The sequence below is a fragment of the Rutidosis leptorrhynchoides genome, chromosome 3 (assembly GCF_046630445.1).
Source record: "Rutidosis leptorrhynchoides isolate AG116_Rl617_1_P2 chromosome 3, CSIRO_AGI_Rlap_v1, whole genome shotgun sequence".
NCBI classification, from domain to species: domain Eukaryota; kingdom Viridiplantae; phylum Streptophyta; class Magnoliopsida; order Asterales; family Asteraceae; genus Rutidosis; species Rutidosis leptorrhynchoides.
In genome coordinates this window covers 481,734,745-481,748,682 of record NC_092335.1, presented here as the reverse complement: position 1 = coordinate 481,748,682, position 13,938 = coordinate 481,734,745, and the positions used below count along the sequence as shown (strand labels likewise).

Here is a 13,938-nt window from a genome sequence, read left to right as displayed (position 1 = left end):
CAAGTTAATCTCCACTAATTTGGTTAATCACTTAATTAATTTTACACACACAAACAGTTCCAGGTCCGGTCTCTCTCAAACCTTCATGTCCAAATACCACAGAATGTCAGTCTAGGCTTCGTGTTTATCAAGATCTAATCTTGGTTTGACTCGTACGAACCCGAAAACCCATAGATATTCGTTTAAGCTCGTTCTAGTCTTATTCCGCCTCTAGATCGTGTTAGGTTGATTCTAAGGTCCCTTTTCAGCGTCTACAAATGACGGTCAACTATGTCACCGTATTTTAATTCATCCGCTAAACGCTTCCTCGCATTGATACTCAAAGACCTGTAGCATTACATTTAGTTAATCAAGATTATGTTAATTTATAGTAATTAGTAATAAATTACATTTTTCAGTGGTAACAATACTTACATTAAGGTACCATCGGGTTTTTTGATATGCTTTGCACCGGGATATTTAGATGTTCCATTTCGAACAGCGTTTCTCAATCTCTCTATATTGTGTTGTGAAACATGCTCGGGTATGTTAAGATTCGAGCCATTAAGATAGGGACTGCAACCTGGACCAATAACTTTATCAGAAGATAATACAGATGGTGAACTGAACGGGAGACACGGGTCAGTAATGGGTCAAATAAGTTCACGATATAAAAATTTTTTAGTCAATACTAGTATGGTCAGGTTGACTAGCGTACAATTTCCATACCTACACAAGAATTTTGATATATTCTACATAGCTATAGTTATAATAAGTTAATAACTGTCTTCCAATAAATGTTTACACATTTGACCCGTTAGAGGTAAAAGAGAGCCAAAATATTCCCATTCCTAGGTAGATGGGTTGAAATTGCCAACTTCAAAGAAATCAATAGGATAAAGTATTAAAATTAAAAAATAAAAATCATAAGAGCTAATTGTCCACACACAAAAAAATAAATAAATAAATAACAACAACAACAACAACAACAATACCCAATCCCACACTTGTAGGGTATGGGGGAGGTGAGACGTAGACAATCCTACCTCTACCCTAGGACAAAGAGAAGTCATTTCACCACCCCGAGTGAAACACTCACAAGGGTAGGGAAAGTCCTCCCTCTCTATGTTCGACGGATAAAGAGATTGCTTGCAACGGACCTCCGGCCAAAAAAAAAAAAAAAAAAAAAAAAAAAAAAAAAAAAAAAAAAAAAAAATGCCAACGCCATGAAAATGGTGGAACGAATTTCCATGGGTTTTAAAATGTTGCCTGGAATTCGATTTAGGCTCTAAGCGACAGTCAAGTCGCCAATAATTAGACGCTTGCTGATGGCTCCCGAAACAGCGCCGTAAAAAAGAAAAAAGAAAAACGTACCTTAGAGTGTACTGCGGAGCACAGGACGAATAAAGTAAAGCTGCATTAAGTGAGAAATAAACATATATGTCCACATACAGATAAAAACACAACATAGCAAGCCATTCTATAAGAATTAACATACAAACATACATAAAACAGTATCTACCCAACAAGCATACATACGGGAAAACCAACATACGCATACATAGATATAAAACATACAAACATACGAATATACATACCAACATACGGATATACATACAAACATACGAATATACATACAACCAAACATATAACTATACATACATATAAACATACAACCATACATAAATACAAACATACATAAATACATAAATACAATCAAAGACAAGCAGAAAAGCAAAACAAGCGAACATACAAACAACCAAACATAAACTTGCGAACAAAGTTAAATACATACATACAAACACGAACATCCATACATACACATAGAAACCCACATGTCCAAACTTACACCATCGATGCATGGGTCTAGAGAAAAAAAAAAAAAAAAAAAAAAAAAAAAAAAAAAAAAAAAAAAAAAAAAACCAGCAAAGAGCAAAGAGCAGAGTGACAGAAGATACCCACACAGACCCACAAAACCACAAACACACAAACAAAACCAAAAAACCTACTCGTCTATTCTAATTCTAGTCCTCCACGCAACCCTATCAGAGGTCATGTCCTCGGTCAATAAGAGCTCCTTCAAGTCTAGCTTTATCCTATCTTCCCACCTACGCGTAGGTCTACCCCTTCTTCTTACGCCGTCAACCGTAAGTGTCTCGATCCTCCTAACAGGGGCAGTAGGAGGTCGTCTTCTCACATGCCCAAACCATCGAAGTCGTTCTTCTCTAAGCTTGTCGATGATGCTTCTAACTTTCAGGTTCTCCCTAAAAACACTATTAGGAATCATATCTAACATGGTTTTACCACATGTCCACCTAAGCATCCTCATCTCTGCCACCTCCATCCTCCTCTCTTGTGCTTTCGTCATAGGCCAACACTCTGATCCGTATAACATGGCAGGTCTAATTGCCACCTTGAAGAATTTCCCTTTCAGCTTAAGGGGGATCTTCTTGTCGCATAAGACTCCAGTCGCTGCTCTCCACTTCACCCACCCTACCTTAATTCGGTGCGACACGTCTTCATCTATCCTCCCCGATTTGTGTAGCACCGAGCCCAGGTATCTAAACGAAGTTTGTGGATGCAAGATCTGGTCTCCAATACAGATGTTCACTCCATCACTTTGTTCATCAACATTCCTATCAAAATCGCAACTAAGATATTCTGTCTTTTGTCTACTAATGTATAGACCGTTACTTTCTAAGGCCACCCTCCATTGCTCCAGCCTTCTATTAAGCTCCTCCTTAGAATCCGAAACGAGCACAATATCATCGGCAAAAATCAGGCACCAAGGGATGCATTCTTGTATCCCTCGAGAAAGTTCATCAATGATCAAAGCGAAAAGGAAAGGGCTAAGGGCCGATCCCTGGTGCAGGCCTACTTCTATTGGGAAAACTTCAGTATTTCCCACCGGTGTTCGAACACAAGACTTCGCCCCTTCATACATATCTCTAATAACATTAATATACCTACTCGAGATACTTCTGCCCTTAAGGGTCTTCCAAATCAAGTTTCGTGGCACGCAATCGTAGGCCTTCTCTAAGTCTAAGAAGACCATCTCTAGGTTCTTTTGCTTTTCTCTATACTTCTCCATAAGGTTCCTAATAATATGGATTGCCTCTATCGAAGAGCGCTTTGGCATAAAACCAAATTGGTTCTCCGAAACATTGGTTTCGCGTCGAAGTCTAGTCTCAATCACTTTCTCCCAAAGCTTCATAGTATGACTAAGTAATTTTATGCCTCTATAGTTACCGCAACATTGAGCATCCCCCTTGTTCTTATAGATGGGAATAGTCTCACTCAGTCTCCATTCCATAGGCATTTTAGAGCTTCGAAACGTCTTGTTAAAAAGGCAAGTCAGCCATCTAACACCAGTGTCGCCCAGGCACCGCCACGCCTCAATAGGGATCTGATCCGGTCCCACTGCTTTATTTCTCCCCATCTTTCGTAGTGCCAATCTTACTTCCTCTTCGCTAATCCTCTCGCAATCTATGCTGTTATGGGATTGTTCTATATCAGCGTCTTGTAAGTCCTCGTGGCGCTCTGGTCTTCCCACTACGAAGAGAGATGAGAAATACTCTTCCCATCTTTTCCTAATTTCGTCTTCCTTAACTAAAGTTTGACCATCTTCATTTTTGATAAACTTGATGTTATCAAGATCCATGCGTCTTCGCTCCCTAGCTTTGGCTATCTTGTAAATATCATTAGCTCCCTCTTTGGAGTCAAGTTTCTTATACAGATCTTCATATGCATTTTCTTTTGCTAGGGCTACAGCCTTCTTAGCTTCTCTTTTGGCTTCTTTATATCTCTCTACAGCCCTAATTCTATCCGTCGGAGTCCCCTCCCCACCAGCAATGAGCTCCCTAAACCTTAGTTGCTTAAGCGCAACTTTGCTTTGAACCTCTTCACTGAACCACCATGATTCTCTAACAGCCCTATGGCCTCTACATGTACCTAGAGCCACACCTAGGGTTTCCTTGGCTACCTCTCTAATGGAGGACGCCAGACAATTCCACATCTGATCCGTGTCATCATTGGATATCATTTCTAATTCAGCATCCACTCTACCTATAACCGTAGTTTTAAAGGTCTCTGCCTTCTCTCCGTTCAACTTCTTCCACAAGATCTTAGGTTGGGCTTGTCTCACACTCTTGGTGGCCCGTCTCTGGAGAACCAAATCCATGACCAACAGTCTGTGCTGGGAGGAGCATGTCCAGGCAGTCAGGACCTTACAGTCTCCACAAGTCCTAAGATCCCCTTTGCGAATTAACAGGTAGTCAATCTGGGTACTATGACCTCCGCTATGAAAAGTTGCTAACTGAGCATCCCTCTTCTTGAAAAACGAATTCACAACTGCCAAGTCGTGGGCAACAGCAAATTCAAGAATAGAGAGTCCTTCCTCATTTCTAGCTCCGTACCCAAAACCCCCGTGGACTCCCGCATATCCCTCAACATCAGATCCTATATGGCCATTGAGATCTCCACCAATAAGTAAACTATGGTCCGAAGGGCACATCCTCACAACCGCGTCTAACGATTCCCAGAAGTGTCTCTTTTCAGCATCTCCACGGCCCGCATGGGGTGCGTAAGCGCAAATTACCGTGAAAGTCACCTCCTGAATAACCAACCTAACCGACATAATCCTGTCGCTCCGTCTACCTACATCCACAACATACTCGTTGTAGGGTGGGCCAATAATGATTCCAACCCCATTCCTAGCTACTCTCGATCCCGAGAGCCACAACTTGTAGTCATTGATCCTAGCCGCCCCTCGACCTTTCCATCTAGTCTCTTGGACGCACAAAATGTCCACTTTGCATTCTCGTAAAGTCTCGACCAGTTCATACCGCTTGCCGGTCAAAGTTCCCACATTCCAACTACCCACTCTAATCCTACCCAACCTCGCTAACCTATTGCCGCTTCTAGGCCCAACCGACCTACCCGCCCCAGAACCAGAAGGACATGACCTTAAGAAATCATAAGAACGTCTAGTGTCTATCTTACCAAACTACGAGCAGCTAGTAGTAAAAAAGATAAAGTAATAATAACTATAAGCAAGTAGAAGAAATATAAATAAAAAACAGGGAGTAAATAACAACGAAATTACACCAACGAAAAACAGTAGGTAAATTATTATATTATATATATTATATATAGAATTGTAAGTAACCTAACCAAAAATTTAGCTTATAACAAGTTAGAAGGAAAAATACAACAATTATAATATGAAATAAAAGATGAGAAAAAAAAGTTGTTATATATATTAATATAATACAGTAATAAACTATCAAAAAAGCACAAATAGCATCCCAATACACAATCTACGATTAAAAAGATATGAAATAATAAGTTATTAATTTAATACTTAATTATAAATATAAAAATGGATAAAATAACTATCTATCTTGATCAAAGTACCGGCCAGTCAACCAAAACAGTTTCCAAAAAATACTAACAAAGAGGCAATTACTTGCTAACAAGATTAAAATAATTATATGAACATGTGCAAATAAAATAAGCAGCAAAGCAAAGTTAAAAAAACAGCAAATAGCAGGTAACTAGATAAGCGTAAGACAGAAGAGGTGGTGTATCAAGTTTCATAAATAAAAGCAATAAATCTAGGCAGGTGAATAATGAATTAAAACAGGAACGTAGAAGCAATGGAGAAAGTGGAGAATGTAACCGGCCAGGAGATAATTTTTCCGGCAAGGTGGCCGGCGGTAGCCTAGCAACAGCAGTCCGGGAAACCTACAGCACCAAAGAGTCTTTCCGTAGACGGATTCGTAGGCGGTGGTGCAATAATCGCCGGAATCAGACCGTCGCCGGATTCAGACCGGAGAGGTTTGAGATAGGCCGGGAAACAAACACCAAGTCTTGCCGGAAAATTTTTCGGCGCGTGGCTAGTCCGATTCCGGTGATACTATACGTAATAGGATCGTACAAGTGAGATGCGAAATATGGGGATGGTGGTATTAAACCTATAGCTGCTCAAAAAATAGGGATGTGGCATTAAACCTAGAGAAAATTGTGGGGTTGGTTACTGTGGTTTACATTAAATGGGGTGTTTGGTCCCTGAACTTTATTTTCGGGGTTGCTGGTCCCTGTGATTTTCAAAACACGTGTGGTTGGTCCCTGACAGGGACCAAATACACAAGTTTTGAACTTTCATTTTCGGGGTTGTTGGTCCCTGACAGGGACCAGCCACACGTGTTTTGAAAATCACAGGGACCAACAACCCCGAAAATGAAGTTCAGGACCAAACACCCCATTTCATGTAAATCACGGGGACCAACCACACAATTTTCTCTTAAACCTATAGCTGCTCAAAAAATAATAATAGTTCGGGTCAGTTTAAGAGGGTATTAGTGTAAATTTACCCTTCCACAAGCAAGTTAAACATGTCCTGCTCCTTCTTTTTGTTTATCACAGCACGTTCAATACTACCAATGCCCTGGAAAAAAGAAGAGGTTAATTAATTAATTAATCGGTCTGAAGTTAAAAAGATCGTATTCAATGTTTTCTCACCATTACAACGACTGTTGGAAGCCTCTTTCGGAGCCCGTGAAGGTCAAAAACAAGTTTATGTTTCTCAGGCGGGGTAACTTCAAGTTTCCTAGCATCAATAACCTTGATATATATATATATATATATATATATATATATATATATATATATATATATATATATATATATATATATATATATATATATTGGACCAATCCATAGATAAGCACTAAATGGGGTACAAACTGGATAAGTGAATATGGGTCTCACATTTTAGAAATTCCAATTTTATACTAAAAAACGCGAAAGGGTATTTTGGTCATTTTCATAATTTAATTTTCCTTAGCAATAAAAGAAAAGGAAATAAAAGACTGCAGTTAGGGTTCAGTTCATACGTTCTTCAGTTCATCTTCTTTAACTGATATCTTATCCAATCTCAGATCCTTATAACACGATTTTGATTTCACGTTACAGACTCAAATAGAAAGCTTCAAAATCATGATTCCGAGACGACGAAGGTTCCATCGATTTGAACTGTAATTTTAGAATCTGAGCATAAAATAAGACTTATGATTATCATTGTGATTGTTTCGAAGAAAATCGTCATTTGATTGTTCGGTGGTTCTGTTAATCAATTGAAAAGTAGTGAAGTTTATCGAAGAACAAATGGATGAATTCTAACAGGTTTCTTCTTGCTTTATAAATTAAGTCTCTTCTTTGTTTTATGAATTAGGAATTTAGCTAAGTCTCTTGTTTTTTTTTATGAATTAAGAATTTAGCTAAGTCTCTTGTTTTATGAATTAAGTGATCTTCATTTGTAAAATTAGATACTTAAAATCAATTCATAGAACCGAGAGTTGATATACTTCTTACATGATCTTTCTAGTAATTAGTAAAAAATTTCAATTTGAGTGTAGTTTTGTGTACATGATGAATGATTTTTCATTTATAAGATGTTGCACACTAGGTGTTTGATGTTTTGTCTCAATGATAACTGTAAGATAAATGAAATATTAGACTACTTGATGAATTACAGTAACGATTTTTTTACTCATCTTTCACAATCTTGTAATTTTTGTATTTTGTTTGAAATGTATAACTGTCAATCAAAGTTACTAATTTGTTGAATCTATGTCTATGCACACTTTTTTTTATGAATAGTTAGGTTGCATTTAGAGACGGAAAACACTTGTTATTTTATTTGTAGATAATTAGTTAATGAGGTTTTTTTTTACCAAGTAATGAAATTTTGGAACACATAATTGCCTTAATTTACCTACAATAGAATGCACTAGGTCTGATAGTGTTCTGATATGTTGCACTAAATAAATTTTTGTTATTTTTTTATCAATAATCTTGTGATAAAGCAGGGCTTACTGAAGGATGCTATATTGGGAGATGTATCTTTTGTAGAGCTTAGTCTTGGATGAAATTTAACCTAAATGGTATGTGCACTTTCTTACAAATTTCAAAATATAGTCAGGTTGCCATTTTATATAGGTTAACTTGATTTTTCTCATTTATGTTTATTTTATAAAACATATGTCATCAATTTTGTGTACTACAATGAGTTTGATTGGTATTATGTTTTATCTATATAAACGGTCAAAACATACAAAAGAACTGCTTAAAGGAAACACTTCAGATAGTCAAATGTGTCTATATTTTTTGAAAGTGTACGCATGAAAAATTTAGACGCTTGGTGGGTCGGATCAACTTGACTTGGTCTATGTACCAACTTTGACCCAAACCTGACCCACATCAACCCATATGCCATGTCGCCACCTCTACACTGTGAACATAAAGATAATACTCCCTAATATTGGGAATGAAGTTAGAAATCGTCAGCGTTGGAAAACTAAGTTTATAAGTATTAAGTTTTATGATGAATGATTATTATTTTCTGATGAATGATAATTTTTTGATTGTTTAGTTAATATATAACACGTGTTGAAATGTCTCAACGATTTGCAATTATAAACTTTTTTGATTGTTTCAGATATTGTAGTCTCGATTCAAATTAATATTATAAACATTTTTATTGTTTCACATAGATTATTACTGAATGTCATTATCTTCAGGTGAGTTTTCACACTATTTCTCGCAAAAGTCATAGAAAAGCTCGGTAAATATAATGTTCAAAAGATTATGTTCATAAGGTCTAACTGATCATCACACTAGAAAAACAGGAAAATCTCAGTCAACTCAAGATACTACGAATAAAAGGAACCCTGCGTTAGAATTTATTAAGCATGTGTGTGCGGTTCGATCTTATTCTTGACAAGGTTAGTTACGTACATAATACACATATGTACAAAGGTAAAACAAGGATCTACTACATACATTTTTTTGCACTAATAAAAAGTATGCATTTCGGTTTACACCATCAATGGAATAATAACTTTTTAAAGATTCTATCGTTCAAAATCCGTATTCGTAACTAGTTTAGAATATATTAGAACCAAGTTTGGCTTATGTGATATTTATCATTTTTTTGATTATCTATATTCACCTTTAGAAATGTAGAAATGCTAAACTACATGATTTAAACTGCCATGCATTTATCTCTAAGAACAGCTGATTATGATCTAGTCCCCTTTATGCTTCATGAATGGTTCTCGCACATGGAATTATTTTTAGATAGATCTATCGTTTGTGTTTCGGTACTTATCTCTAAGAATAGTTAATTAGATTAGATGAGCATCCTCTCCCCACCTTTTGCAACTTTCAAAGAAATTAAAGCTTGAACAATGATAGTGGAAATATCAACCCATTCTTTTATAAATTGATATATCGGCCTGTATTGTTATTTCGATCAGGTAAAATCAAAAGGAAATGATTAACTAAGGACAAAAAAGATTACAACGAATTTCAAGGGTTTTGCAACCAGACATTCCAGTTTATATTGGATTTCATAAAACGACTCGAGATCCAATTAAACGAGGAATCAACAATACAATCAATTAAGTGACACTTTCAAAATTTGTTAGTGTTAAGTGGTTGATTTGTACTTAGTTTCCTAACTGATATTGTTAGTGTTAATTATGTGATGATTACATAGCTGTATGTGTAACATTAATTATTTTTAATTGGTATCTGAAATGTGAATTTGAACCTATACTTGTATATAGAATAGATGATGAGATGAGAATATATTAAGCATCTGCTCCTTACAATCACATCTCATGATCCCATGATCTTAAGATTCAGATTTCTTAAGCATTTGTCAATTAGTCCCTTGGATGAAGATGTGATAATGCTTAAGGTTAAGGTTAAGTGGTTATGAAAACATTTACATGCTTTATAGTGGTAGATGGTAAACTTGTATGGTGTAGTTTTATTTGTTTTTTCCGTTTATTGTTGCAGTTAGTTTACATTAAGGGTGGTCCAATCAAGTTACTTAATAGTGGTTGATTTGGCATCTGGTTGCATCTACACTTGAAGGAAGAACTGGTACACAGTGCTTAAATAGGTCAGTTAGCTTTTACAGTTTTACTGATAGTATATTGCACTTGAAAACTTTATCTTTGTTTAAGAAAGAGGAAGATTTGCTTTCTTTATTTTCTCTGATATTTTAAAAGGGTAAATTTACAACTTTTGTGAGTGATGAATGATATAAAATGAGGTGATGAATGACAATGAGAGGTGATGAATGATTAAAAACAAGATGAATGATAACTTTGTGAGTGATGCATGATATAAAATGAGGTGATGAATGATAAAAATGAGGTGATGAATGATAAAATTTTCTAATCATTCATCACCTAGTTTTTCTCGTTCATCTAGTTTTTTATCATTCATCGCCTGATTTTTATCATTCATCACCTCATTTTTATCATTAATCACCTCCTTTTTATCATTCATCTTCCTTTTTATCATTCATCACGTTATTTTGTCATTCTTCGCTTATCATTCATCAGCTATCTTTATCATTTACTGGGTATTTTAATCATTCATTGGATATGCTTTTCATTCATCGGATACTTTTTATCATTCATCACGTTCTTTTATCATTCATCGTTTATCATTCATCAGCTACTTCTATCATTCATTTAGTATTTTTATCAATTATCGGGTATTTTGATGAATAATAAATGCTTGATGAATGATACTGTTTTTTGATAAATGAGAAGTGTTTGATGAATAATAGCATTATGATGAATGATAACCTTTTTCTGATAAAAGATAAGTGTTTTTAGATGAATGACAACAATTAGATGAATGATAATTGTTTGATAATTGGGCATTTGGTCTAGCGGTATGATTCTCGCTTTCAGTGCGGGAGGTCCCGAGTTCGATTCTCGGAATGCCCTATTCTTTTTTATAATACTAATCATATTATATCAACTATTTGAAATTCCACTACTTTTGTAAGTCTATTAATATGTTTGATGATATAAAATATTTCAATGCAAGATAATCATTTTGTGATGAATGGTTATTGTTTTCTTGTGAATGAATGATAGCCGATTTTTAAAAAATGATAACTATTTGATAAAAAATAATTTAGATGAATGATAATTTTTTTAATGAATGATAATTTTTCTAATGAATGATAAATGTTTTAAGAATGATAATTGTCTAATGAAATGATAACTTTTTGATAAATGATAATTGTTTTTCGATGAATGTTAAATGTTTTCGATGAATTATAAATTTTTTTCGATGAATGATAATTATTTTTCGATGAATGATAGATGTTTTTCGATGAATGCTAAACGTTTTTCGATGGATGCTAAACGATTTTTGATAAATGATAAATATTTTTCGATGAATGATGGTGGTGGTGGTGGTGGTGATAGTGGTGGTGGTGGTGGGTGGTGGTTGGTGGTGGTTGTTGGTGGTTAGTGGTGGTAGGTGGTGGTGGTCATGGTGGCGGGTAGTGGTGGTTGGTGGTGGTGGCGGGAGGCGGGTGGTGGTGGTTGGTGGGTGGTGGTGGTGGATGGTGGTGGGTGGCAGTGGTGTTGATTAATGGTGATGGTTGGTGATGGTGGGTGGTGGATGATGGTGGTGGCGGTGGTGGGTGGTGGTGGTTGTTGGTGGTGGGTGGTGGTGGTGGGTGGTGGGGGTGGTGGTGGGGGTTGGTGGGTGGTGGTGGTTGTGGTGGGTAGTAGTGGTGGCGGTGGTGGGTGGTGGGTAGTGGTTAGTGGTGGTGGTTGATGATGGTGGTGGTGATGGGTAGTGGTGGTTGGTGGTGGTGGTGGGTGGAGGTTGGTGGGTGGTGGTGGTAGTGGGTGGTGGTGGTGGTTGGTGGTGGTGGGTGGTGGTGAGCAGTGGTGGGTAGTGGTGGTGGTGGTAGTGGTTGGTGATGGTGGGTGGTGGTGGTGGTGTGGGTGGTTGGTGGTGGTGGTGGTGGTTGGTGGTGGTGGGTGGTGAGGGTGGTGGTGGTTGGTGGGTGGTGGTGGGTGGTGGTGGTGGTTAGTGGTGGTGGTGGGTGGTGGTGGGTGGTGGTTGGTGGTGGTGGGGGTGGTGGGGGTGGGTGGTGGTTGGTGGTGGGTGGGTGGTGGTGGTAGTTGGTGGTGATGGGTGGTGGTGGTGGTAGTTGGTGGTGATGGGTGGTGGTGGTGGGTGGTGGTGCTAGTTGGTTGTAGTTGGTGGTAGTTGGTATTGGTGGTGGGTGGTGGTGGTGGTGAAGGTTGGTAGGTGGTTGTTGGTTGTGGTGGTTGGTGGTGGTGGGTAGTGGTGGGTGGTGGTGTTGGTGGTTGGTGATGGTGGTTGGTGATGGTGGGTGGTGGGTGGTGGTGGTTGGTGGTGGTTGGTGGGTGGTGGTTGGTTGTGGTGGTTGGTGGTGGTGGGTGGTGGTGGGTAGTGGTGGGTGGTAGTGGTAGTGGTTGGTGGTTGGTGATGGTGGGTGGTGGTGTGGGTGGTGGGTGGTGGTGGTTGGTGGTGGTGATGGGTGGTGGTGATGGGTGGTGAGTGGTGGGCGGTGGGGGGGGGGGGGGGGTTGTGTGGGTGGTGGGGGTGGGTGTGGTGGGTGGTGGTGGTTGGTGGTTGGTGGTGGGAGGTGGTGGTAGTTGGTGGTGGTGGGTGGTTGGTGGTGGTGGGTGGTGGTTGATGGTGGTGGTGGTGGGGGTGGTGGTTTGTGGTGGTGGTGGGGGTGGTGGGTGGTAGTGGTGGTGGTTGGTAGTGGTGGGCGGTGGGCGGTGGGCGGTGGGAGGTGGTGGTTGGTGGTGGGTGGTGGTGGTTGGTGGTGGTGTGGGTGGTGGGTGGTGGTTGTTGGTGGTGGGTGGGTGGTGGTTGTTAACTTTTGTATAATTAATTTTTATTAATTATAATTACTAAAATGACCTTTTTACCCTTTCATGCATTTTAAGCTAAAATGAAATTTTATGATATTTTGTGGTCCATATTTGCTTATCCGGTTTGTACTCGTTTTAAGCTTAGCCACGGATCGTGCCCATATATATATATATATATATATATATATATATATATATATATATATATATATATATATATATATATATATATATATATATATATATATATATATATATATATATATATATATATATAGTGGTAGGATCAAGAGGGAAGTAACCAATCGGGGGAAACGGGGGGAAGCAAAAACTTTTTTTTTCTTTCGTTTTCTGAAAAAACTTTGTTCATGAACATTATAGATGGGATGAAAATACGAACATTTAGTAGAGACACTTTGTGATAAATATTTTTATTTTGGCGGGAAAACGCTCGAAGAAGTAATATATAACAATTATCGTGTTTTTCGAGCGTATGTTGAGGTTTTAGCTATTGGGGTTTAGATATTAGGGTTTAGATATTAGGGTTTATAGGATTTAGATATTAGGGTTTAGAAATTTAGGGTATTGGTTTTAGATTTAGGATTTAGATTGAGTTTTTAACACGAAAGGTTTAGAGTTTAGGGTTTAGGGTTTAGGGTTTGGTGTTTTGGGTTTATGGAATAAACCCAAAACCCTAAACCCTAAACCCTAAACTCTAAATCGGGGGCTAAATTTTACTTCACAAAACAGGAAAAAAAAAACGTTCATATTCTTCACGAACAATATTATCTTGAATGTATTAAAGAAAACCAAAAAAAAAAAAACCCTAGCGAAGGGGCGACTACTAGCGAGGGGCGACTCAATGCGATTTATCCAAAAATCCATGTGATTGCTCCTATTTTTTTTAAGGTAAACCTATTATTGATTCTTGTTACTAGCGTTCACTCTTATTCCATCGTTAGACCTTCGATTGCCTCTCCATGGGCAAGAATTCGGGAGGGAAAAAGAAAAAAAAGGAAGTGATTTCGTGTGCCTAGGGTTTTACGTGGACGGAAAATAGGGATAGATGATTATCCGATTGAAAGTGGCGTAGAGGCTGTAACACCATTGGTTACTGCTGTAATCACGATGGAACATGAAGAAGAGGATGATGGGTTGCTGAATTATAGGGATACTGCTCCTAGTAATGAACTTAACCAGGATGATGTTGTTAGTGTAC

At 38.0% G+C, this 13,938-nt stretch overlaps 1 protein-coding gene across 1 annotated transcript; it reads right to left on the bottom strand.

Moving 5' to 3' along the window:
* Positions 1–251: 251 nt before the first annotated feature.
* Positions 252–13,701, bottom strand: LOC139901711 (uncharacterized). The gene is made up of 9 exons (XM_071884390.1): positions 13,684–13,701; positions 6,354–6,427; positions 3,229–4,943; positions 2,581–2,913; positions 1,789–1,845; positions 1,578–1,631; positions 1,354–1,459; positions 415–603; positions 252–327 (listed from the first exon to the last, which is right to left on the bottom strand). The coding sequence occupies exons 1-9, from the start codon at positions 13,699–13,701 to the stop codon at positions 252–254; spliced, it is 2,622 nt and encodes an 873-aa protein (XP_071740491.1).
* Between the last annotated feature and the right edge of the window lie 237 nt (positions 13,702–13,938).

Coding starts and splice junctions, on each gene's coding strand:
- LOC139901711 (XM_071884390.1), bottom strand. Junction 604..1,353: donor GCTCCGCAGTACACTCTAAG/GTACGTTTTTCT, acceptor TCTCCCGTTCAG/TTCACCATCTGTATTATCTT. Junction 328..414: donor AAACCCGATGGTACCTTAAT/GTAAGTATTGTT, acceptor GTAATGCTACAG/GTCTTTGAGTATCAATGCGA.